The sequence below is a fragment of the Oratosquilla oratoria genome, chromosome 14 (assembly GCF_046742065.1).
Source record: "Oratosquilla oratoria isolate Oo_2021 chromosome 14, ASM4674206v1, whole genome shotgun sequence".
In the NCBI taxonomy this organism is placed as follows: domain Eukaryota; kingdom Metazoa; phylum Arthropoda; class Malacostraca; order Stomatopoda; family Squillidae; genus Oratosquilla; species Oratosquilla oratoria.
This window is the reverse complement of record NC_134790.1, coordinates 61,467,857-61,493,289: the sequence shown is the minus strand read 5'-3', so window position 1 is coordinate 61,493,289 and position 25,433 is coordinate 61,467,857. Positions and strand designations below refer to the sequence as shown.

At 39.9% G+C, this 25,433-nt stretch overlaps 1 protein-coding gene across 11 annotated transcripts in view; it reads left to right on the top strand.

The window, feature by feature from the left end:
* Positions 1 to 25,433, top strand: part of LOC143032886 (pleckstrin homology domain-containing family F member 2-like) — a 215,611-nt gene that overhangs the window by 113,884 nt on the left and 76,294 nt on the right. For 4 of the 11 annotated variants that reach the window (XM_076198097.1, XM_076198099.1, XM_076198096.1 and 1 more), the window contains exons 1-5: positions 2,358 to 2,418; positions 5,097 to 5,299; positions 14,125 to 14,188; positions 14,368 to 14,493; positions 24,533 to 24,639. In XM_076198097.1, the coding sequence (XP_076054212.1) occupies positions 2,373 to 2,418; positions 5,097 to 5,299; positions 14,125 to 14,188; positions 14,368 to 14,493; positions 24,533 to 24,639 (546 nt within the window). In that variant the 5' untranslated portion in view covers positions 2,358 to 2,372. Of the gene's footprint in view, positions 1 to 1,258; positions 1,283 to 2,357; positions 2,419 to 2,476; positions 2,500 to 2,539; positions 2,851 to 5,096; positions 5,300 to 14,124; positions 14,189 to 14,367; positions 14,494 to 24,532; positions 24,640 to 25,433 lie in introns of those variants that run through there. The other 7 variants (XM_076198101.1, XM_076198102.1, XM_076198103.1 and 4 more) reach the window with 5 other exon arrangements.

Sequence of the window (25,433 nt, the reverse complement as noted above, 5' to 3'; positions counted from 1 at the left end):
TCCCAGAAAAGAGCCCAGAGCTTATGTATGACTTATGGGTACTGCTTTGACCTTACACGCACGCACACGCACCCAACTCCCCTCCCACGAGAGTTGGAGTAACGACTCGCAGCGCAGCGGTACTGGAATTATTTCAGCCTTGGACGGGATTCGATCCCGGACCGCCGTAATAAGAACATAAGAAATAAAGGAGACTGCAAAAGACCATAAGGCCTACACTAGGCAGCTCCGTATCCATCACCACCTGTCATCCCCATCCATAAAGTTGTCTAATCGTTTTTTAAAACAACTGATAGTTTCAGCGCTTACTACATGGTTACTAAGTTTATTCCATTCCTCGACCACCCTATTAGTAAACCAATTCTTGCCTATTTCCTTCTTAAATCTAAATTTGTCCAGTTTATACCCATTACTGCGAGTCCTGCCCTGTTGTTTTGTTATGATGACCTTGTTTGCATCACCCTTGTTATAGCCTTTGATCCACTTGAACACTTCGAGAACCCTACCACTGCGCCACGAGTCGTGTGTGCATTTACGTAGTTGTATACGGAAAGGGAGCTATGCTCGTAGTGACCCGTCTTTGTATCTTTCAGCATCTAGTTTGTTCTTAAATTCTTGTATGATTTGTGTGTGTGTATGTATTACCTAGTTGTATCGTACGGGAAGTGGAGCTACGCTCTTGGCGTCCCATATTTGTATCTCGCAGTGTAGTTTGCTCTTAAATTCGTGTATAGGTTTTGCACACACTATTTTTTAGGTCTCTTCTATAACTCCTTTTTGAGTTTATTTTTATGTCCCCTTATAATTCTCTTATCCCAATTTAGAAAGTCTTCCTTATCAAGGACTTCCACGCCCTTCATGACTGTGCGTGTGAACGCAAAAAAAATGGTGACTTGCGTTCAATTAAGCAAGAATAACAACCGGGAAAGAAAAAATCACGAAACCAAACGCTTTTGTAAATTTACATCAGTGCATGCGCAAGTGTATGCATATTTGTGTTTATGTACGTGAAATGCCATGCGTCTTTTCCGTATGCGCCTATGCCACATTATGCTGTCACGGTTATCTAATAGTTGTCGCATGAGACACGTGCTGAATAGTTTGTCCTACCTCTTGTCATTTGCATTCTTTCTTACATTGCTTCCGAGAATGCTGGGTTAGTGGAGTCTATTAACTTCACTCCCAGTGCGCAAAGAGGGTTGATACAATTTATTCAACAGCATTCGCTCTCGGGCAGGAAAGATGTGGTTTCGTCAGAGGCTGTAAAGATGGACTGCAAGAAGTAAATTTTACGTATTGTATATCGCCTTGTCTCTTCGATAGTGAAACATATCATGTATTATAAACGAAAATGAATCGTGTGTTCGTGTAGGGCACGACGTGTCATCTAAATTAGTATATACTATAAAGGCAGTAAGCATTATTTATGTAAAATTGGTGTTATTTATAGAAAGCAGTCTTTAAAAAATTAAGTGTTAACGTCGACCCGGCCCTTGAGCCTTTTTGTTGCATGCTCGGCAGAGGCCTGCGATGACAAAGTCTTGCTCTAAGGATACATTTTTGTGGCGCGTCTTCCTAGATGGTGGATAAGAGGATTTTCTTCAAAGCAACGGCAGAGATGCACAGCCAGTGCTGTGGACCATCAAGAATGGCCACTTTGATCCCTTAGTGGACATTGCTCACCAGGCAATGTCCAAAAGGAAAACTCAGTAATCAAACCAATAATCCTCAGCCTGGACTGAACCATTGTTTGACTTAATTAGCAGGATGGACGGATGGTTGAATGAATTGACTAGTTGTCAGAAAATAAATAATGTATATATATATATATATATATATATATATATATATATATATATATATAGTCGGAGCAAAAGACTGGAACAGTAATTATATATAATTATTACTACTAACAAAATATAGAATTACAGTTTTCAATATCTGCTTCGACAGTTTTGTGATTTATGTGTATATGATATATATATATATATATATAATATATATATATATAGTCGGAGCAAAAGACTGGAACAGTAATTATATATAATTATTACTACTAACGAAATATAGAATTGCAATTTTCAATATCTGCTTCGACAGTTTTGTGATTTGTGTGTGTATATATATATATATATATATATATATATATATATATATATATATATATATATATATATATATATATATATATATATAATTGTGTGTGTAATATTCTCTCTTCAAAATCATGAGGTTGCTATCATGAGGCTTCATCAGCGTGAAGTATTTTTCTCTCGGTTCTATGAATCCGTCCATGCGGATATGAGTCATCTATTTGTCATATAGTGTGGGTGGATTACTCTTGACTTGTATGTTTAGTAGAACTCTACCCAATGCCAGACAACACTCGGACAGGGTCGATCTCACAAACGTTATCAAGTAGATCAGTCTTACGAAGTGCAACGGACATACAGCCATACACGCACGTTCCTTTGGTTGTGGCTTAAGAATTTTGAAATAGTACATACTTTTGTTATCAAAAAAAGTAGCGTTTCAATGAGTACGCAGTGGCATTGCAGTCTAGACTAGTGCGAGTCGCAATATTTACAAAAAGAGGCATGCTAAATAAAAGTGTCTAGAGACCTGGGTTTCCTTGGTTGTGACCTAAGTATTCTGAAATGATAGATAATGATAATCCAAGGAAGTGTGGTTCAATGAGTACGTAGGGGTAGCAGTGGTAGTGCGTAGTAAAGTATGGTGAGAGTCGCAATACCGGGTACTTAAAATAGAGGGACATCGTAAAGACAAGTCCGGAGACCTGGACGAAATTCTTGTTATTGCAATCCTTTGCATCACCAGTGGGAGTAACAAGTGAGTAGATATGTTAACCGACGTGCATGCATGTATTGCATCGGTTATGGATAATCTAGTGTGTAGAAATTAAGTCAAACGAATTGCCTGCACACAGGAAAAGTAATATCTGGGTAAGATTGAATTGTGTCGCGCACAAACAATTACAAGACAGAACATCATGATCTTGCTTGTAGATGATGCAAATATGATAAAACTACTATAAATTGGACATGACAATGTGCGAGGAATCAACTGTGGAGAATGGATTAAAAGAAATGCAAAGTATTGGAATTTGGTAAAATCCCAGAAAGACCATAAATGAATAACTCAGTGCCAGTGGGAAATGAATATATCCTTTGTCCCATGAATATGATTTGTATTGCAGAAGACCACACTATCCAAGTTGTTGGCAGCAGCTATCAGAATATCCCATAGTTACTCAAGGAAGAAATGTTGTTTGAGTGTTTAGGGAGGGACAGTCACAATATAAAACAGTGGCTCACCTTTAATACCTGTACACCTTGGGTCACAAATTTTCCTCAGTGATACAAATCTAGTTTAAATGTTACTAATGCATGCAAAAAAGGAATTTAACCACATATATATGATACATCACACTACTCTCATTATAAAATATAAAAGTCACTGCTGTATTACTTGTTCTCTTTTATTGAGTAATAAACACAGAAAACATGATCAAACCAGTTCACAGAATCAGGAGGTAACTCATGTACAATTACAAAATATATATAATCAAGATGCCAACGCTGGCATCCTTGTGTACCCACTCATGCCTCATGACACCTATGTAGGCAGCATTGTACCGAAGTGGTTAAGTAAAATATATGTCAATCCCTGATAAATGTAGCGTTAAACAAACCAGCATGTGTCAAACCCCAGGTAGGTTTAATGCCCTCTAGGGGTACAAGTACTCCAGGTAATACAGGTACTTGCACTACTGGTGCAAGGTGAGGTGTTCTCTTCTCTGTGGTGGTTGTATCATGTGCAGTTTATTCTGTTTTTGGTAATGGTTTAATGCAGGATGAGGACCTGAATGTAGTTGTGCAAGTGTTTTTCTTGCTTCTCTTGGGAGAGTTTTCTTTGGAGTTAATGTCCAGAGGTATTTGATGATTCAGTGATCTGTCTTGAAGTGCTGGGTTTGTGATCTAAATGCAGATGTTTTTGTATTGATGTGTGGTGCAGGCGGAAGATTGTTGTTAATTTTTTATTACTCTTTTCTCTCTCCTCTTTTCTCCTATCTCCAAATTGGTTGTGTTTGTGTGATGAAGTAAGGTAGATTAGTAGGGTTGAGGTCTCTTGCATAGAAGGATGTACCTATCATATGAGTTCTCTGGGGGAAAATTGACTTTAGTTTGTAGATGTCTTCTTGGTGTGGTTTTGGTGTATATTATGATTCTCAGTGCTTTGTCATTTTTGGGAGTCCCTATTTGTTTTCTTGATTGCTAATCACCCACCCCTACCTCTCATGCAGCACATCGATTGGGCTCAAGTAAGAGCAAAAACACACAGTCTTCCAGATCTAAAGCCAAAGTGACTGGCTTTCAGAATGCTTATCTCCTCAAGATATTTGATCCATCACTCTTTCACAGTTCTCTCACATAATTTCAGTATTGCATTGTTCAGTACTAGCCAATATTTTAGTGATGTAACCCCAGGGATATGCTCCATATTGATGATGATTGATGGGACAGACAATATAAATGAATTTAACTAAAGTTGGTAAGTAGAGATAGAGGGATGGGACTCTATGAGCATCACTCCAATCCTATAGGTAATGATGATATTGTTGCCACATATTTCACAGATTGGAAGCCATAGAAGTTAGCAGATTTGGTCTCTTCCATAGATCTGACTGGGAAGAAATCTCAGATATATTTGTAGGGTCCAAGCACTATTATGGGGCTGCAGATTTCCGGGCAATGATTATTATTATCTCTGTGAGAAAAACTTTGGACTGATGTGTGTACAGTATTAGTGTGAGACCGTTTCTTTATGTCACTGGCTGAAGTAGTTGAAGGAGGGGAGTAGTTACCAGTTTTCAGCTCTCATAGCAATGACTTAGAAAAATAGATACAGTATTTGCAATTCTGTTTCTAAGGTTTTGGTGGAAAACTATTAGAAGTGTTTGCCTATCATTTTTGTAAGTGAATTTTATTGATCATTAGTTTTCACATATGTCTGAGAAGGATATAGGTTTCCAATAGTATTGATGTTATGTCAATGAAGTTTTCTTTATTTTTCAGTGAATAGTGAAGCCAACAGCAGGCGCATTGGCTTAGTTGAGTCATGCTTTGGCACATCAGGACAACCTTTGGCAGTGCCAGGACGAGTGCTTGTGGGAGAAGGGGTTCTCACAAAAATGTGCCGAAAGAAACCAAAACCACGACAGTTCTTTCTCTTCAATGACATTCTTGTTTATGGCAATATTGTCCTTAACAAGAAAAAGGTAATTATTTCTAAGAAAATGGCCTTTGATTTTTAAGATATCCCTAAATTATCCAAATACATTTCATATATATATATAGATATATATATATATATATATAATATATTATATATATTATATACAGTATATATATTATATATATGTGTGTATATATATATATATATATATATATATATATATATATATATACTAGGATGTTCATTATAAAGAAGAAGTGGAATAGAATATTATAAATATAGGTAGTATTTTAACTAGTCATATCATTTGCTGAAAAATTAATGATAGGTGTGTAGTGAGAGGGATACTTTTGTTTTTGCACAGGGAAGTCTTTTAAAGGGTGATAACATCTATTGTCTGAGAGGGAATGCAGACACTTGGTTGGGGTTTTATTTATGAATTCCAGCTTTAAATAGATAGATTGATACAAGTCAAAGGTCAGGGAGGTATAGGAGGATGGAGAGATGAACTGTTCACTCTAAACTCAGGATAAATTTATGGAGAGTATCTAAAGTTTGAAATATATATTTGATAGTGGAGTGAAATTTATTTTGAAATATAATTTAGATTTGGAAAGGAAAATGAGAGGTGCAGAAGTATTTTCAGTTTTACTATATATAGAAGAAGAGGAAGAAGAACAACAATAGGGTTCATATATCTAAACACCATATTGAGAATGGTCTTAAGACACTGAAAAATTAAAAGCAAATATGAAATATTGTAAATATACTACAGTGAACTATGGATAGGGCATGTATTTCTTTATGGTTATGGCTACTACTGTATATTCAGATTTTTTTTACTATTACCATTGAAGGGATAGAGATGGGAGTTTTTGATTAAATGAAGCAGCCTTGCTATGGATGTGCTCTGTCTTGCTGCATTGCTTCTGACCCAGGGCAGTGGGCAGGAAACTAGGATGACCCTTCATCCATGATGAGCTAAGATGAGTGGGAAACAAGGGTAATGGATGGGAGTGGGTGCCTTTTCACTTGGTTACTTCCCTGATAACTGGGAAAAAACATTGGTGTTTAGATAGATAGGTATATAGATAGACCATTGCTTCCACTAATTACTAGTGTTGCTACTGCTAATCCTACTACTACAAGTACTACTACTACTGCTGCTGCTGCTGCAGTTATTTCACTGGTTCATTTTTTCTGTAATGGGCACAACATTGGGACTTCAGCATATTGGAATGAAAATTATTATTATTATTATTTTTTTTTCTTTCTTTCTTTCTTTCTTTCTTTCTTTCTTTCTTCCCCAATCACTCAGTCAATTGCCCTGGATTTCTCTTGTTGAAAACTGCAGCCCTGAGTGCATATTTTTTAAGCAAAGTAGAGGACTTGAAACTTTTACATCTCATGGTTAGAGAGAAGAATCATACAGAGTGGATAAATCCATCCATTACCCTAGTTTTTTTGTGCAAGAGGCCTGGGACCCTCCAAGAAACTGGCCATAGCCTTTGGTTCAGTCCATCTGTCACTCAGTGAAGGAAGTCTATAAATGAAAAATGAGATCTGTTGGTTGTTGTAAAAATATCCAGACAGTATATTTGCGCTTGTGGCAGGATCGGAGGAGGGATTGAGGAAGCTGGAGACAAAGTTTGGGAGTGTGTGATAGAAGAAAGCTGAAGATAAATGTGGGTAAAAGTAAGGTGATGAGATGTACAAGGGGTGAAAGTGGCAGTAATCTGGAAGTGAGCATTAAGGGAGAGCAACTGGAGGAAGTGGATAGTTTTAGATACTTGGGTGCAAATGTGGCAGGAAAAGGTGGAGTAATGGTGGAGGTAGAATGTAGATTGAGAGAAGCGAGTAAATGCCTTGGTGGATTAAAAAGTGTAATGAGGAATAGACATTTGGGAATGGATGCTAAGAGGAGACTGTATGAAGGAGTGATAGTGCCAACAGCACTGTATGGAGCAGAAACATGGAACATAAGAGAGGAAGAGAGAAGGAGCTTGAATGTGTTTGAGATGAAGTGTCTGAGAAGTATGATGGGGGTTACTAGGCTAGATAGAGTGAGAAATGAGGAGGTGAGGAGGAGAACAGGGGTGGAAAGGGAGTTGGGAGATAGGGTTGATGAAAGAGTATTAGGATGGTTTGGACACATGGAAAGAATGAGTGAAGAAAGACTAGTAAAGAAGGTATGGAAGGCAGATGTGGAGGGAGTGAACATGAGGGGACGTCCTAGGATGAGATGGATAGATGGGGTGAAGGGGGCTTTGGGGAAGAGAGGAATGTCTGTTGAGGAAGGACGGGAGAGGACAGAAGACGGGTGAATGGAGAATGGTTGTATATGGAAGATGTTGTGATGCATGAGGTGGAATGGACGGGTGGTAGTGTGTGAGGTAGTGTGTGTGTGAGCAAAATTTTGACGCAGCCCGAAGGGATTTCTCCCCGTCCTCTCCTCTATATGGGGGGACGGAGAGGGGGGGTCGCCGATTTAATGAAGCGGCCTTGCTGTGGATGTGCTGTGTCTTGCGACACTGCTTCTGACCTAGGGCAGTGGACAGGGTGCAGGGATGACCCGTCATCTAGGAGGTGCTAAGATGGGTGGGAGGGTGGAGGGGTGTGGAGTGTTTTCGGGGATGGAATGGGTGGGAATGATTTTATGCCTTTTCCTTTTTGGCTACCTCCCTTGTAAGGGGGAAAAAGCCTTGGTATATGTATGTATGTATGTATGTATATTTGCATGGAGCCAAAAGTGGAAAATGAATGGAATGGAAAAAATTCCAGAAACTGGAATTGGAAATTGACGATGGGCAGTAGCTCTAAAAGACTGCCTTTGAATTATTCCTTGGGAAACAAATCCATTCCAAAAATAAAATAGGAGGAAGATTTGGGAGTGTTGATAAAAGATAATCTGTCACCTGACACACATATTAGCATAATTGTGGGAGAGACATAAGTTAATAGCGGGTGGTGAGGTCTGAGGAAGCTTCAGTTTAGGCAGAAATAATGGAAAAAGTTTCCAAAATGTCTTTACAAAAGAGAGCAGTTCTCAGAGGGAATGCAAAGGAAGCAGAAATTCAGGTTTAGAAGATATAAATGTAGAATTAAGAGAAGTATTTACCTAGTTGTATTACACGGGAAGGGAGCTATGCTCGTAGTGACCTGTCTTTGTATCTTTCAGCATCAGGTTTTTTCTTAAAATCTTGAATAGTATTTGCACACACTGTTTCTTTATCTAAGTTATTCCATATATCACTCTGTGTGGGAAGCTATTCTTTTTCCGATCTCTTCTATAGTTATCCTTTTGAGTTTCTTTTCATGACCTCTTGTTTTTCCATTGTAATCTTTTAGTAAATCATTCCTGTCAAGGATTTCCATTCCTTTCATGATTCTAAATATAGTCAGTAGATCACCTCTTTCTCTTCTCTGCTCTAGTGTTGGTAGTTCCAGTTTCGATAATCTTTGTTTGTATGTTAAATTGGAAAGAGCTGGTGCCAACTTTGTTGTTGCTCTCTGTATTCTTTCTAGTTTCCTTATATTCTTTTTAGTACTGGGTGTCCATAGTGTCGCTGCATATTCCAGCTTTGGTCTAAGCAATGTAACTAATATTATTTTAATCATTTCTTCATCCAAGTAGTCAAATGCCACTTTCATTGACCTGAATAGGTTGTAAGTTTCACCAACTATTTTGTTTATATGTTTATCCAGTGTCATGTCTTTGCTGATTAATACTCCTAGGTCCCTTTCCGATTGCACTTTTTTTATTTCTTCGCCAATTTTGTAATTTAAAAAAAAAAAATTATTTTGCTTTTTCAAAACTCCACTATGCTACACTTCTTGATATTGAAGTTCACTTCCCACTTTTGAGTCCATTTCCAGATTTTGTCCAGGTCTGATCATAATGAATTCAAGTCCTCTTCTGTTCTTACTTTCTTTGATATTTTTGCATCATATGCAAGGAAATTCATATAACATTCAACTCCTTCATCCATGTCGTTTATGTATATGGCAGACATGATCATTGGATATGGCAAAAGCTTCAGGACTTAACAGGATCACAGACTGGATACTTGAAGAATGTAGGGAACAACTAGTAGACAAGATTCACAATCTTATTATATGATCATTGAAGGAAGGCATAGTATTGGTTGATTGGAAAAGAGTAAATGTAGTACCAATTCACAAAGGTGGAAGTAAGGAGACACCGCTAAATGATAGGCTGGTATCACTGATCAGCATAATAGTGAAATTATGTTAAGATTGTGAAAGATCAATGGACCAAATATCTTGAAGATATGAAGATTCTGACAGTTTGGATTCAGATCTAGAAGATCATGTGTGTTGAGCCTTTTAAGCTTTTACTTGAGAGTGATTAATGTACTGCAAGAGAGAGAGGGGTGGGTGGACTATATGTACCTCAACATGGAGAAGGCTTTTGATAAAGTACTTCACAGTCAACTTGTGTGGAAATTGGAGCAGGCTACATGACTAAGAGGCAAACTACTCAAATAGATGAAAGATTTTTTGAAGGGAAGATACATTAGGACAAGAGAGGATAAGATGTGAAGATGAAGAGCAGTAGTTAGTGGGATTCCACAAGATTCAATGCTTGCACCAATAATGTTTCTTGTCTGTGTCACTGACATGATGCAACAAACAACAAGCTATGCCAACATGTTTGCAGATGATGCAAAAATTATAAGAGTAAAAAAAGAGACATATTGTAGACTATTGCAAAAATATCCAAACACTATTTTTGCATGGAGCCAAGAATGGGAAGTGAATTTCAATACCAAAAAATGCAAAGTACTAGAAATCATCAATAGTGCCAAAAGACCATCATTGGGAAGAGAACCTGTTACAAAAGCAAAAGAGGAGAAAGATTTAGGAGTGTTTATAAAAGATAATCTGTCACCTGACAGATATATCAGTAGGATTGTGGGAGAGATGTATGAACTGTTGCAGAAGATTAATGTGGCTTTTCACTCTTTTGATGAAGAGATAATGAAAAAAATCATCAAAACTGATTCTTCCAAGAGTGGACTGTACATCGTGGTATGGTTCCTATGCAGAGTGAAAGATATAAAAAATATTAAGAGAATACAAATGGCAGCAATCAGACTGGTTCCCAGCCTGTAGGAAACCATATGAGGTAAGAATAAAAGGCTCTTCGCCTGTCAACAGATCAAAGAGAAAGAGGTGATATAAAGTATTCAGGTCACTTAATGGGATAGATAACATTGACAGAAGTGATTTCTTGATTAAGAGTGGGAGGGCTTTAACCACTTCGGTACAATGATGCCTACGTAGGCGTAATGAGGTGTGAGTGGGTACACAAGGATGCCAGCGTCAGTGTCTTGATTATTTCTTTTGTAGTTGTACATGGGAGTTTGGTGGCGGAGTTTGGGAGGGTGTGTGAGGGAGGGAGGTTGGAGATGATGAATGTGGGTGGGGTTGGGGTGTGGGATGTATGGGGGGGTGGGAGGGTGGCAGCAGACTGGAGGTGTGTTGGGGAAGAGAGACTGGAGGAGGTGGATGGTTTTAGGTGCTTGGGTGCAAATGTGGTGGGAAAGGGGGAATGGAGGTGGAGTGTGGATAGAGAGAGGTGAGTGAATGCCTTGGTGGATAAAAAAGTGTAATGAAAAATAGACATTTGGGAATGGATGCTAAAAGGAGATTGTATGAAGGAGTGATTGTGCCAACAGCACTGTATGGGGCAGAAGCATGGAACATAAGAGAGGAAGAGAGGAGTTTGAATGTGTTTGAGATGAGATGTCAGAGGTATGATGGGGGCAAGGCTGGATGGAGTGAGAGATGAGGGGGGGAGCAGGGGTGGAGGGGGAGTTGGGAAATTAGGTGGATGGAAGAGTATTGGGATGGTTGGGACACATGGAAGGAGTGAGTGAAAGGAGACTAGTGGAAGAGGTGTGGAAGGAAGATGGGGGAGTGAACTTGAGGGGGCAACCTAGGATGAGATGGATGGATGGGGTAAAAGGGGTATTGGGAAGAGGGGAGTGTCTGTTGGGGAAGGGTGGGAGAGGACAGAAAACGGGGGTGAATGGAGAATGGTTGTATATGGATGATGATGTGATGTGTGAGGTGGAGTGGGTGGGGGATGGGGGGTGAGAGAGTATGGGTGAGAAAAATTTGACACAGCCCGAAGAGATTTTTCCCCATCTTCTCCTTTTCTGCACAAGGGGACGGAGAGGGGGGGGGGGGTCACCGATTTAATGAATTGGCCTTGCTATGGATGTATTTACCTAGTTGTCTTGCGACACTGCTTCTGACAAGATGCAGGGATGACCCATCATCCAGGAGGTGCCAAGATAAGAGGGTGAAGGGGAGGGGAGTTTGATAAGGATGGAATGGTTGGGAGTGGTTTTTATGCCTTTGTTTTTTGGCTACCTCCCTTATAAGGGGAAAAAAAGCCTTTGGTATATGTATGTAGTTGTACATGAGTTATCCCCAGATTCTGTGAACTGGTTTGATCATGTTTTTCTGTGTTTATTATTACTCAGAGTAAAAGAGGACGAGTAATACAGCAGTGACTTTATATTTTATAATGTGAGTAGTGTGATGAATTGTACATATGGCAACTCATGCTGTGCATGAGAATTTGACTCATACTGAAGTGGTTAAGAGGTCATGAGAACAAATTTAGGAAGATTACATCTCAAACGGATGTGAAGAAATATAGTTTTCCATATGGATGTATAAATAGAATAGGTGATATAGCCTAAGCTGAAACAATACATGAATTCAAATCTAAATATGGTAATTGGAAATCAAGGATATGGTCTAGTTTGGAATTGTACATGAAAGGCTAGATATGATAAATTGGAGAGTAGAAGACGGGACCCAACAAATGTTGCTCCTTACCTGCATACATTAGGAATGAAGGAAGAGAAGTAAAATCCCCCATGAGGGAAATAACAATATCATGGAAAAAATAATGGACCAAATAATGAACCTTGATGTCAGAAAATCACACAGCCCAGATGGAATAGCGAAATGGATACTAAAAGAATGTAAAGAAGAACTAATAGACAAAATACATAGCATGATAAGTTGCTCACTCAAGAAAGGAAAAATGCCAGAAGACTGGAAAAATGCTGACATACTACAAATTCATAAAGGAGGAAATAAGACCCAACAAATTACAGACTGGTTTCCCTTACAAGCACGGTAGCCAAAATTTGTAAAAAGAAAAAAAAAGTTATAAAAAGTAGATGGATAAAACATCTGGAGGATAACAATATACTAAATCCAAGACAATTCTGTTTTAGACAGGGAAGATCATGTACCATAAATTTTATCTGTTTTTACTCAAGACTACTGCATATAATATAAGAAAGGGATGGATGGGCTGATTGTGCTTTCCTAGATCTACAAAAAGCTCTTGATGAAGTCCCTCACATAAAACTATTAAGAAAACTGGAAACCATAGGAGGAATACGAGTTAAACTAATGAAATGGATGGAGGACTTTTTGCATGGAAGAAAAATGCTCAGAGAGAAAAGTTCTATTTGGGAAGAGGTGATTAGTGGAGTTCCACAAGGATCAGTATTGGCTCCAATAATGTTTGCTACTTATGTGAATGACATGGATGAGGGTGCGCAATGTTACATGAGCTTCTTTGCAGATAATGTAAAACTGTTAGTCAACATTTTGATCTTAGCCACCTGCCAGAATGTGATGATAGCTTCAACCTGTATTTTCTGGTAAACTTTAGAGATAAAGGAAGTACAGTACTGGAATGCTTGTCTGTTGGTAGGAAGCTGGAAACCACTGATACGAGCTGAAGGGTATCCGACCAGGAAGGTTTCAATGAGAGATATGGTGGGCAGCTGACTTGATGCTTCCTTGTGGACTGCAGGTGGAGGTTCTGAGACATCAAATTGCATTATCATATCTCCTTGTTTAATGCCATTGTGAAGTATCTTGTGGATAGTTTTCTGTATTTGGATCGAGTTTCTTTGCTGGCCTTGCTTCTGTATTGTTCAATATTGCCCAACATCATTAACAGGTTTCTGTAAATATGAAATTAAATGCTGAAATTATGTATGAATTTTTATCTGAATTCACTTAAAATTCAAACATCCATACAAAAACCATGTCTCCTGGTTAGTAAAAAAGTCTGATTTTCAACTATTTCATATCTTTTAAAATTCACAGGGAAAATCCATTAATTCTAATGATTGCTATATGTAGAGTAAATTCTATTCTTTCATTAGGTACCTAATTTGTTGTTCTATCTTGGATAGATAAAGAATTATACCACAAAATTGGCCATTTTGATATGATAGCAAAAAAATTCAGCCTCCATGCGGCAATTTTTCCATACATCCTAGACAAAAAGGGATGTAATTTTTGGCTTTTTCAAGTCAAAAAGCATGGGAAAAAGTACAGTAACATATGAAAATATGAAAAAGATGTTTTTTTAATAGGTCTTCCCCCAGATATAAGTCCCAAAGAGAAATCCCTTCCACACCAGACAAGAACCACACTAGCTCCTGTGCACTCAGGACATCATCTATCATTAAGACAGCACCAACACTAAATAAGCCTGGCCACAAATTCAAACTACTCCAGATGCAACCACTACTCAGAAGACACAGCACCTCTTATTACTATACCCAACACCTACAATCCCCAGACAACACAGTATTTCTTCTCTAAGTGACTAACGGTCTCACCAAGTGGCTGTTGCTTTTTTCCTGGAGGTCACAGGTTTTCTGCAAAAAAGACCAGGGGGAACAAACTGATTAACTGTTTTATGCTAAAGTGTTATTGAATATGAGAAAACTGATGTGTTATATATATATACATACATATATATATATATATATATATTTTCTTTTTTTTTTTCAGTATAATAAACAACACATAATTCCTCTGGAAGAGGTACAACTTTCATCACTAGAAGATGATGGCCGTATGTAAACATGTATAAAGTTGCATTCATTTCATCATATTTGAAGTTTATTTAGTCTAGTAAACAGTAATATTTATAGTATATGAATCAAGTTCAAAGAATTGCCATTTTCTGTTTGATAAGTGTGAGTTTGAATAATGTGGATATGACTAATTGTAGAAATAAAATCTGTTCCCCAGAGTTCCGAAATGGATGGCTAATAAAGACACCAACAAAATCATTTGCAGTATATGCAGCCACAGCTACAGAGAAAGCAGAATGGATGGCTCATATCAACAAATGTGTTAATGATCTTTTAAGGAAAAGTAAGTCTTTACTATGGATTATGTTGTTTACAGTATATTGCCACATAAGATGCAGCTAGTTAAGTTACATGGGACCTTTAGAATTAGTTATGCATAAATTTGACAATGGTGCTTCAATAATTGGCCTACAAGAGGCTACACTGTTTATTTCGAGGACAGCAAGAAGAGAAAGATGCCTCCATAGGATTCTGTAGATGGTCAGCAGGTAACCTCTTTCTCTTTGTTCCAGAGTCGGTGAATTCAGTTTTAACAATCTCTCCTCGTATGATAGGTTTGAAAATGTTGGGGCCATCTTCATAGTTGCTCTCTGGATTCTTTCCATTTTCTTTATATTCTTTTTGGTACTGGGTGACCATAGTGTCACAGCATACTCCAGTCAAGGCCTTATTAGTGTGGCTAGTGTGTGTGTGTGTGTGTGTGTGTGTTTTTTCTTCTTCTTCTTCTTCCCGTTCTTCGTCCAAATGGGTTTTAGGCCACCTTTATTGAGCTTAGCAAGTTGTAAGATTCTCCAACAATTTTGTTTATCTGCTTATCAGGGAATATGTCATTTGTGATGATTACTCCTTGGTCTTTTTCAGATCCCACTTTCTTTACTTCCTTTGTTCCAATTTTATATTGTCCTGATATATATATATATATATATATATATTTTTTTTTTTTTTTTTTTTTCTCCAAATTCCATTATGCTACATTCTTGATATTGACGTCTATTTCCCACTTTTGGGTCCATTCCCAAACCTCTCATTGGACTTGGTAGTGGGTGGCATGGGAGAGTGAATCACAGGTAGTTTCATGGCAACCACATAGGACACACATGGTGGGGATGGGCTTGCAACGTGTCCCCATCAAAATCACCAAACCCACTGCATGGGGTGATGGGGTGTTGCAAATGGTGTACAAACATGTCAAGTCAGACCCATGTGGCACCTGGAACATTCTTTCCCCCAGGACAATCAATGACTTTTTATTGGTGGAGCTCAGGAAGCTTAGATTGGATATAATGGCTTTCTTAGAGGTGAGAACACCAGACAGCAGTGAGATCAGTATTGATGGTTTCACCTACTTATGGTTGGGTTGAACCAATGGAGCCTGCTTCATGGGAGTAGCTGTAGGCATATCTAGCCAGCTACAGTAAACTGTTGTAAAGGTTACTCCAGTTGATGAAAATATATTACTGGTGAGGAAGAGGCACACCTTGGGCTTCATCTTTCTTATTACAGTGTATGCATCTACTGAGGTATATAACCTTGTAGAGGAGATATTCTCTACTAAACTTGAATCTACAATTGAGCATTGCATGCCATGAGACACATTTATTGTTTTGGGCAATTTCAGTGCAGTTACTGGCACTGATAGAGCTGGCCATGAAGTATGTATTGTCCCCCATGATTCTAGAACTAGGAACAGCAATAGTTCTCTCCTTCTGAACTTTGCAAAGCTCAGAAGGCTGAGGATTGACAGTTCTTGGTTTCAGAGATAAGTGCCACACCAATGGACATGGTATAGTAATGCTGGAGGTGTTGCCAAGATCATTCACATACTTGTGAGCATTCAGTGGAAGATCCTACAGAATTGCTGGGTTTAATGAAGTGCTGAATTCTTTGGGACCAATTTTAGACTTGTGGTTGCAACACTGTGACTGTGCATCAAATCCAGGAGAATCCCAAGATATAAACTACCTGGATTTCATCTGGAGAAACTCAGGGATGATGCATGTGCCCAGGAGTATGTGGTAGCAATCACTGATCAGTTTGAAGCATTTGGCTGTCTTGAGTACCCTAAAGAATTGAGGGACATTTTTATATATGAAACTCTGAAAGCTGTTAAGGAGTGTATAGGAGAGTGCCCAAGGTCAAGGAGTGGTGTTGCGTCACACAAGACACTGGAAAATATAGTTGGGCCACGCTGCTAGAATAGCTGGGGACCTGGACCAATACAGGACTCTGAAACAGCAGACTAGAGCTCTCATGAGAATGTATAAGAAGAGGTATATCAGGGGAATCACTGAGGATGTCAAGGGATGGTTTAATGCAAATGACCTCAGACCTGCTTACAGAGCCCTGAAAAACTCCACTCCAAATCTGTGACCCAGAGGAGCACAATCTGAACAGCAAATGATGTGCTAGTGTCAAGTGTGGAGTGGTGTAGCCCTTTTGTCAAGTACTGAGCATTTGCTCATGGGTGACCCTCTAAGCAGACAGTTTCCCCTTAATGGTGTTCAGGTGGTAGTTTCTAATCCACAGAGAGACAAAACTCTGCCCTGTCTGACAGAAGTCAAAGAGGCTGTAAGTTAAATGTGGAAAGGTAGCTGGCATCTGCAGTATTGGTGTGGAGTTGCTTAAAGCTGGAAGTGAAACCATGATCTATGAGTTGCATGTGGTACTGTCTGCTTTCTGACAGTCTGGTAACATTCCCTCTGACTGGGAAAAGGGTCTGGTCATCCCTATCTGGAAGGGGAAAGGAGACTGGTAGGACAGCAACAACTACCATGGTATTACACTGCTCATTGTGCCAGGTAAGGTGCTTGCCCATCTACAAAAGTTTCAGAGGCCTGAATAGTCAGGGTACATGCAAGGAAAGTCAACAACTGATTGGATCAAAGTACTTCATAATCTTTTGGAGCACTTACATGATTTTTAGCAGGGGTTTCTTGCAGGTTATGTTGATCTAAAGAAGGCATTTGCCTCAGTGTATCATGGGATCTTCTGCGGATCTGTAGGATTCTTGCAAAGATTATTGACTTGATATCTGGGTTATACTGTAGGACACAGAGTGCTGTAAAATATGGAGTTGTGTCCTGCTTCTTTCTTGTTATTTCAGGAGTGAGGCAAGGCTGTGCTCTCACCCCAACACTTTCCAACTCTTGCATGGATTGGGTATTGGATAGGGTTATTGGTCAATGTCATTGTGGAGCATCTATTGGCAACACCAAGGTCACAGACCTTGTTTGCTGATAATGCTGCCCTTCTTGCAGAGTTGTTGTTGTCGTTCCCTAGACTGTCTGTCCGAGCAGTCCCGTCTCCCCAAGGAATGCCATAGCCGAAACTGGGTTTTCCCACAAATCCTTTATAGAGCGTATGTTGCGTTGTTTGCGTGCATGATTGTGTATAATGCAGTCTTCCATTATGTGTTGTATGGTATGGGGTGAAGTGTTACATCCTGGGCAGCTGTTCACAACGCGGTCATCCAGCCTCTTCTGGTAGCTTAGAAGTGCTGGGTGGTGATCGCACCGCATGCTGGCCAAGTGGACTCTGTCCTTTCGTGGGAGAGAGGATTCAGAAGGGTGGATATCGGGGGGTCTGGCATGCAGTAGTGTGTTGTCTTTCAGTGTGTTAATGGAGCGGTGAGTGATATGATTATGAATATGTTTCCGGAGGCTGGTATTTGGTGGTTGTGGAGGAAGAGAAGAGAGTATCTGTGCGTGATAAAGGTCTTTGGGTGTTGTTTTAATGTTTCTTGGTGTGTGTGGGTGTTCTGCTATGTAGTGTAGCGGGTGTGATGTGTTTGTGGTGGCTGCGGCAAGTGTTTGTGTGCCTCTCATGTCGAGGTGGTCCTTGACTTTGAGGACTTTTGTTTCATGGTGTAATTGGTCTGTAGGTGTTGTATTTGTGCAGCCTGTAATTGTTTTTAGGGCTTTGTTTTGTATGATTTGAAGGGTGTTGTGGTGTGTCTCACTGAGATTAGGAGCCCATGCAGGACTCGCATAATTCAACACTGAGCGTATGCATTGTTTGTATATTGTTATATTAGTTTCTTTGTTTTGTCCAAATGTTGTTCCAGTGATTGACTTATGTGCATTAAGTCTGGGTGTGCATTTGTTTTTTATGTTTGTGATGTGTTGTTTGAAAGACATGGATGTATTGTATGTTACACCAAGAATTTTCGGTGTGTTTGTGTGTGGTATTAGAGTGTTGTTGACGTAGAGATGAGGTATGTATTTGTGTTCTTTTGTCCAGTTGGTGAGAAGTGTTGCTGTAGATTTGGTTGGAGCTATTTTGAGTCTATTTGTGATGAACCATGTGTTGAGTGTGTCAAGGTATGGCTGGATTATTTCTGCAGCTTTGTCTGTGTTACGATGTGTGCATGTGATTGTTATGTCATCTGCGTAGGAAGAGATTTGTATTTTTGAGGTGTCTGGTGTGGGTAAGTCATGCATGTATAGATTAAATAGTGTGGGGGATAGAACCGAGCCCTGTGGTACTCCGTTCTTAATGTTTCTGATGTGCAATGATTGGCCATTATATGACACGTAAGCATTCCTACCTGCCAGATAATTGGCCAGCCATCTTTTGGTGTTATTGTGCATGTCTGTGTTATATATTTTATTTGTTAGGTTGTGGCGGGGGATAGCATCAAAAGCTTTACTAATGTCTAATGTTATAAGAAGTGTTCTTTGGTGGGGCCTATCAGAATTGATGCCATCTAAAATTCTTTGTGTGAGGTTTGTCAGAAGAGTGTTTGTGGAGTGTAGTGGCCTAAAACCGTGTTGTGAGTCAGCAAGGGGAATATGTGGTGTGACAAGTTTAAGTATTAGGCGTTCAATGACTTTAGAGGGGGTGCAGAGAAGTGTGATTGGGCGGTGCGATGTTGGGATTGTTGGGTCTTTATTCGGTTTTGGAATGGTGATTATTTTACCATGCTTCCAGATGTCAGGTATAGTGTTGTGTGAATAGCTTTAGTTTGCAATGTTTGTGAGTGCGTGTATACCTTGTGGTCCAATGTGTTTTAGGTGGATGTTGCTTATGTTATCAGGGCCACAGGCAGATGAGTGCTTGAGACTATGTATTATGAGTTTTGTCTGACTGTCTATGAAGGGTGTATAGTCTGAGTCTGTGGGAAAGTCTTTCTTATGTCGAATGGTGTGTCGGTCGTCAGGGTGAAAAGTGAGATGGCTTGTGTGTGCAAAATGACGTATGAGTACGTTTGCTTGTTGTCTGTTTGAGGGTAGATTATCTGTTGTTGTGATTATTGCTGCGTGAGAGCGTGTAGTGTTACTGTTGGATAGTGTAATGCTGTTGAGTGTTTTGTACAATTTGCTGGTTTTTGTTTTGTGATCAAGTGTATTGATAAAGTTTTGCCAATTTTGTGTTTTTTGTTCATGTATTTTATTGGCAATCACAGTGTTTAGTGTTTGTATTTGGTCTGCTATGTTTTGAGGGATAGGTGTGGGGGTATCGTGTTTAAGTGTGTCACGTTGTCTGATGAGGCCTTGGATTTCTGGTGTGAAGTTGGGGTTGTGTGATTTTCTGTTGCCTGTAGGGATGTATCTCTTGTCTGCATTTTGTATGATTGTATTAAAAGTGTGCACAGCATTGTTTATGTTTGTGATTGGTGTACTGTTAAGTGTTTCAAAATGTTGTTCTGTCTCTTCAGTAAAAGCTTCCTAGTTAGCTCTCTTGTAATTGGTGTAAGTGTGTCTGTGGCCGACTGGGGTGCATCTTGTTTTGGTGGTGATGATGATTGGAAGGTGGTCAGAGCCAAGGGTTCCGACCACTCTCCATGATGTTGTTGGGGTTAGGCAGGGGGAGCAAAAGGTGATATCAGGAGAGGAGGGAGTGTAGAGGGCTTGGTGTGGGATATGTGTATGATTATGTGTGTTGTTCATGATAGTCAATGAGTCAAACTGAGTCTGTATATCAAGCCCTCTGTCTGTGTCAGGGTTGTCGACATACCAGGCAGACGACTTGGCGTTGAAGTCTCCACCCATGATCAGGTTGGGGATTGAGGCTAGTTGGCTAAAATGAGGCCTGAAGGTGTCTTGAACTGTGGGGGATGATTGGGGGGGGGGGGATGTACATGTTAACTATTGTCAGTGTTGATTTGTTGCCTGTGCGGATTCGAATGGATTGGATTTCTGTTGTGTTATCTGTGGTAGGGAGGAGAATTTTGGTTGTGGCACTTGTGTCCACAAAACAGATGGAGTGGTGGATCAGGGTGATGAGTCCACCGCCATAGCCGTCAGTCTGGTCCTGTCTGATGGTGGTGTAACTATGAAATGATGGTGTTTTGTGTGAGTGTCTTAGTTTTGTTTCTTGTAAAATCGCAATGTGTATGTTGTGTTGTTTAAGAAAGTGTTCAAGTTCATGTTTTTTCGTGTTAATACGGTCAATGTTGTGTTGTAATATGTTGATGTTGTGTGTTTTGTATGTGTTGTATGTTGCCGTTTGGGGTTGGGGTGGTAGTGGGGAAGGTGTAGGATCTGGGTCAGAGGGGGGGGGAAAGGAGAGATCGGGAACAAAGGAAGGGGAGTACTAATCGGGGGTAAGGGCAAAGGGAAATTGGGAGTGGGTAAGGGTGCTGGCTGTGGTTGGGGAGGTGGGAGTGGGGTTACTGGAGGGCAGGTAGAACATGTCCAAGTGTTTGTGTACTGGTTTGTGTCAGTAAGTGTTGTACAAGTGAGGTGGGCCCAGTTTTTGCACATATTGCACTGAACTGAGCCCTTTGTCTGTCTGCTCGAAGTAATGGGTTTAGAGCATGTTGGGCATGTGTATTTTGTGGTGGGCCCAGGATTGCTCTCTACTTCATAATCTTTTGGAGCACTTACATGATTTTTAGCAGGGGTTTCTTGCAGGTTATGTTGTTGGAGGTCTTGGTTACAGCCATCAAGTCACTCCACAGGGAGGCAAGACCACTTGGATTTGAGGTCTCCTGGACCAAGATCAAGGTCCAGGAGTTCAAGGCACTTACTGGATGGCACAGTTCAGCCTGTCCATACATGTGGCAAGGACATTGAGGTCTTGGAAAGCTTTATGTACCCTGGTAGTGTAGTGCATAACAGTGGTGGTTCATGTCAGGAAGTACGTAGAAAGATTGGCATTGACCATGGTGTTATGGACTCGCTCAACCAGAGTATATGGCATTGTTGTTATGTATTCAGGAGGACTTAGATTCAAATCTTCATTTCACTTGTGCTCCCTGTCTTGAATAAGGCTGTGAGACATGAACATTGGCTCTTCTGATGTCCAGTACTTGAATGTTATTCATACTTTTTAATTCTTCACAAATATTAAATCTTTGTTTTAGGAAATTATCCTGGACCACATCTAAGAAAAATTTTGCACCCTTATCTACTAAAATTTCCCAGTCAGTGTTTCTATAATTAAGATTTCCCATGATCTCTGTGTTTTGTTTGTCACCTTTTTCCACCCATGTTTTGGGTCTTTGATCAAAGAACTTGATTCTCCTCTTTAAGGCCTTCACCAGTTTTCTCCAGGGCAACAATTCTATTACATAGAGATTGTACCTCTTCGGTGCTAATCACTGAAACAACCACTCGCCATCTCACAGTTTGAAGTAGCTACCCCAGTTGACCTGACATGAGTGATGCCTACTGTTTTTTTTTTTTTTTTTTTTTTTTTTTGGCCAAGGAAAACTAAAATGTGATGAAGGTTACAGAGGGTAAAAACAGTTTGGAAATGATCATGATAAAAGTTGAAGACAGCAACATGAAAAGTAGAAAGTTTGTGATGATTTATGTGCCTCTTGGAAAGAGGGCAAGCATTATAAAATGTTAGAAGATACAAGGCATTCATTAAACAAGATGCTGAAGGAGGTAACCTGGTACTTATGGGAGAATTTAATTTACAAGGAAATCTGTTGGGAAGAGATGACAGTGAAAGGCAGAGAGGATCTATAGGGAAATGTATTGCTTGACATGACTGTAGAACATACAATGATGCAATGGGTAAAAGAAAACACCAGATACAAAAGTAATGAAGAACCATTGAGACTAGATTGAATATTTATAATAGAACCTGAAATTGTGGATAAAATTGAATACAAGACATCATTTAGAAAGAGTGACCACATACTAATGGAGATTGAAATAAAGGAGGAAATATATATAGAGAGAAATGAGAAATACAGTAAAGGAAGACTGATGTACAGTCAAATGGACTTTGGGAAACTTAAGAAATTCTTTCAAAATGCAAATTGGGAAAAAAAAATCAAGGAAGAGACACAAGTGGAAGAGAAATGGATGATATTGATGAAAATTTATAACAAAGGAGTGAATAAAGACATAAGACAGAAACAGGGAAAGGGATTGCTATTGGCTCCAATAATGTTTGCTATTTATATGAATGACATGGATGAAGATGTGGATTGTTACATGAACTTCTTTGCAGGTGATGCTAAATTGCTGAGGAAAGTGAATACTGAAACAGATTGTGAATCACTACAGCGAGACCTAAATAAGGTTTGGAAATGGAGCCAAAAGTGGGAAGTGGACTTCAGCATTAAGAAATATAGCATAATGGAGTTTGGAAAAAGTAAAAAAAGAATAACAGGACAATATAAAAGTGGAACAAAGGAAGTAAAGAAAGTAGGATCTGAAAAAGACCTGGTATTAATAAAAGTGGTTTTACCTATTTAGATGAAGAAATGGTTAAAAAAAAATACTAGTCACACTAATAAGGCCTAGACTAGAGTATGCTGCAACACTATGGTCATCCAGTACCAAATTGACTATAAAGAAACTTGAAAGAGTCCAGAGAGCAGCCACAAATATGGCCCCAACACTTTCAAACCTGTCATATGAGGAGAGACTGACAAAATTGAAATTACCGATGTTGGAACAAAGAAGAGAAAGAGGCAACCTGCTCACCATTTACAGAATCATGAAAGGCACAGAAGTCCTTGATAGAGAGGGCTTATTAAATTGGGATAAGATTTAGAAAGAAATATATATATCAACGTGTGCACACACAAAATTATATGATATAGAAATGAGAGAGAAAAAATAGGAAATGGAGATATTTGTGACTTCGAAGTTGAAATTTTCACTCGTGCAAAGTTAGGTGCAGGAGTGGGGGAGTAGTTCATCATCCAATGCACTGGTAACGCAGGAAGGCAGAAGATGTCTGACTTGTGGAAGTAATGTTGGATAATGCCACAGAGGGGGGTGGGGATTGTCTTCTAGCTGGTGTTGGGCACAGACAGTTGGAGTGCCTTGTAATTGATGCTAGATAAGGAGCATTGCCTCAGTAGATGCTGGACAAGGAGCATTGGAGTGTTGCCTCATAGTAGATGATGGAGGAGGAGGAGTGTTGGAGCGTTGCCTTGCAGCAGATGATGTACGAGGAATATTGGCTCATAGTAGATGATTGTTGGAGCATTGGCTCCTAGAAGATGATGGACAAGGAGCATTATCTCATAGTATATGATGGACAAGGAGCATTGGCTTATAGAAGATGATGGACAAAGAGTGTTGCCTCATAATTGTTGCTTTGGGATGCAGCAAAGAGCATAGAGTTAGGGCGTGGCTATGTTCACCTGGAGTGTATAATGTTGATGTGTCTTAGCACATGGAATACAGTCTGTAACCATTGTCAACAGAATGTAGAGTTATTGCTTTGGAGGAATGGTAGAGTTATTGTTTGCTGCCAAGATATAGTTGTAATTTTGTTTTTCACCATTGCCACCCGAAGGGATTTCTCCCCATCCTCTCCTTTTATGCAATGGGGGGGGACGGAGAGGGGGGTCGCCGATTTAATGAAGCAGCCTTGCTGTGGATGTGCTGTGTCTTGCGACACTGCTTCTGACCCAGGGCAGTGGACAAGGTGCAGGGATGACCCGTCATCCAGGAGGGGCTCAGATAAGAGGGAGGGTGGAGGGGTGTGGAGTGTATTCAGGGATGGAATGGGTGGAAATGATTTTATGCCTTTCCCTTTTTGGCTACCTCCCTTGTAAGGGGGGAAAAGCCTTGGTATATGTATGTACCATTGCCACCAGAATGTAGATTTGTTGTTTGTGATCTACATGAGTTTGGTGAGGCAAATGAGGTGATGGTTTTTTAGCTATAATGTCTTCGTCTCGACTGCTATACAAAAAGGGAGGGAGGGGTGGTGGATGGGAGTGGAGTATGTGGGGATGAAATGGGTGGGAGTAGATTTATGCCTTTGACTTTGGCTACCACCCTTGTAAGGGGGAGAAAACATTAGATATGTATGTTAATTTTTTCACCAGAGGGTCTACTACTGGTATATTGAATTATTGTATATATAATTTATATTGGTATTGATGACTAATGTTCTTACAGGTGGGAAGAAGGCGGCAGAAATGCATGCAGCAGTATGGGTCCCTGATGCTGAAGCTAGTGTGTGCATGCATTGTAAGAAGACACAGTTTACCGTCATTCAAAGAAGGGTGAGATCTTGTTATTGATTTTAACATGTAATTACAATCAAATTTTAGTAGGCAACTCAGGAATCACTGATAATACCTGCCAGTGGTCCTGTAAGGTAGTTATTGTTGTTGTTGTCGTCGTTCCCTAGACTGTCTGTCCGAGCAGTCCCGTCTCCCCAAGGAATGCCATAGCCGAAACTGGGTTTTCCCACAAATCCTTTATAGAGCGTATGTTGTGTTGTTTGCGTGCATGATTGTGTATAATGCAGTCTTCCATTATGTGTTGTATGGTATGGGGTGAAGTGTTACATCCTGGGCAGCTGTTCACAACGCGGTCATCCAGCCTCTTCTGGTAGCTTAGAAGTGCTGGGTGGTGACCGCACCGCATGCTGGCCAAGTGGACTCTGTCCTTTCGTGGGAGAGAGGATTCAGAAGGGTGGATATCAGGGGGTCTGGCATGCAACAGTGTGTTGTCTTTCAGTGTGTTAATGGAGCGGTGAGTGATATGATTATGAATATGTTTCCGGAGGCTGGTATTTGGTGGTTGTGGAGGAAGAGAAGAGAGTATCTGTGCGTGATAAAGGTCTTTGGGTGTTGTTTTAATGTTTCTTGGTGTGTGTGGGTGTTCTGCTATGTAGTGTAGCGGGTGTGATGTGTTTGTGGTGGCTGCGGCAAGTGTTTGTGTGCCTCTCATGTCGAGGTGGTCCTTGACTTTGAGGACTTTTGTTTCATGGTGTAAATGGTCTGCAGGTGTTGTATTTGTGCAGCCTGTAATTGTTTTTAGGGCTTTGTTTTGTATGATTTGAAGGGTGTTG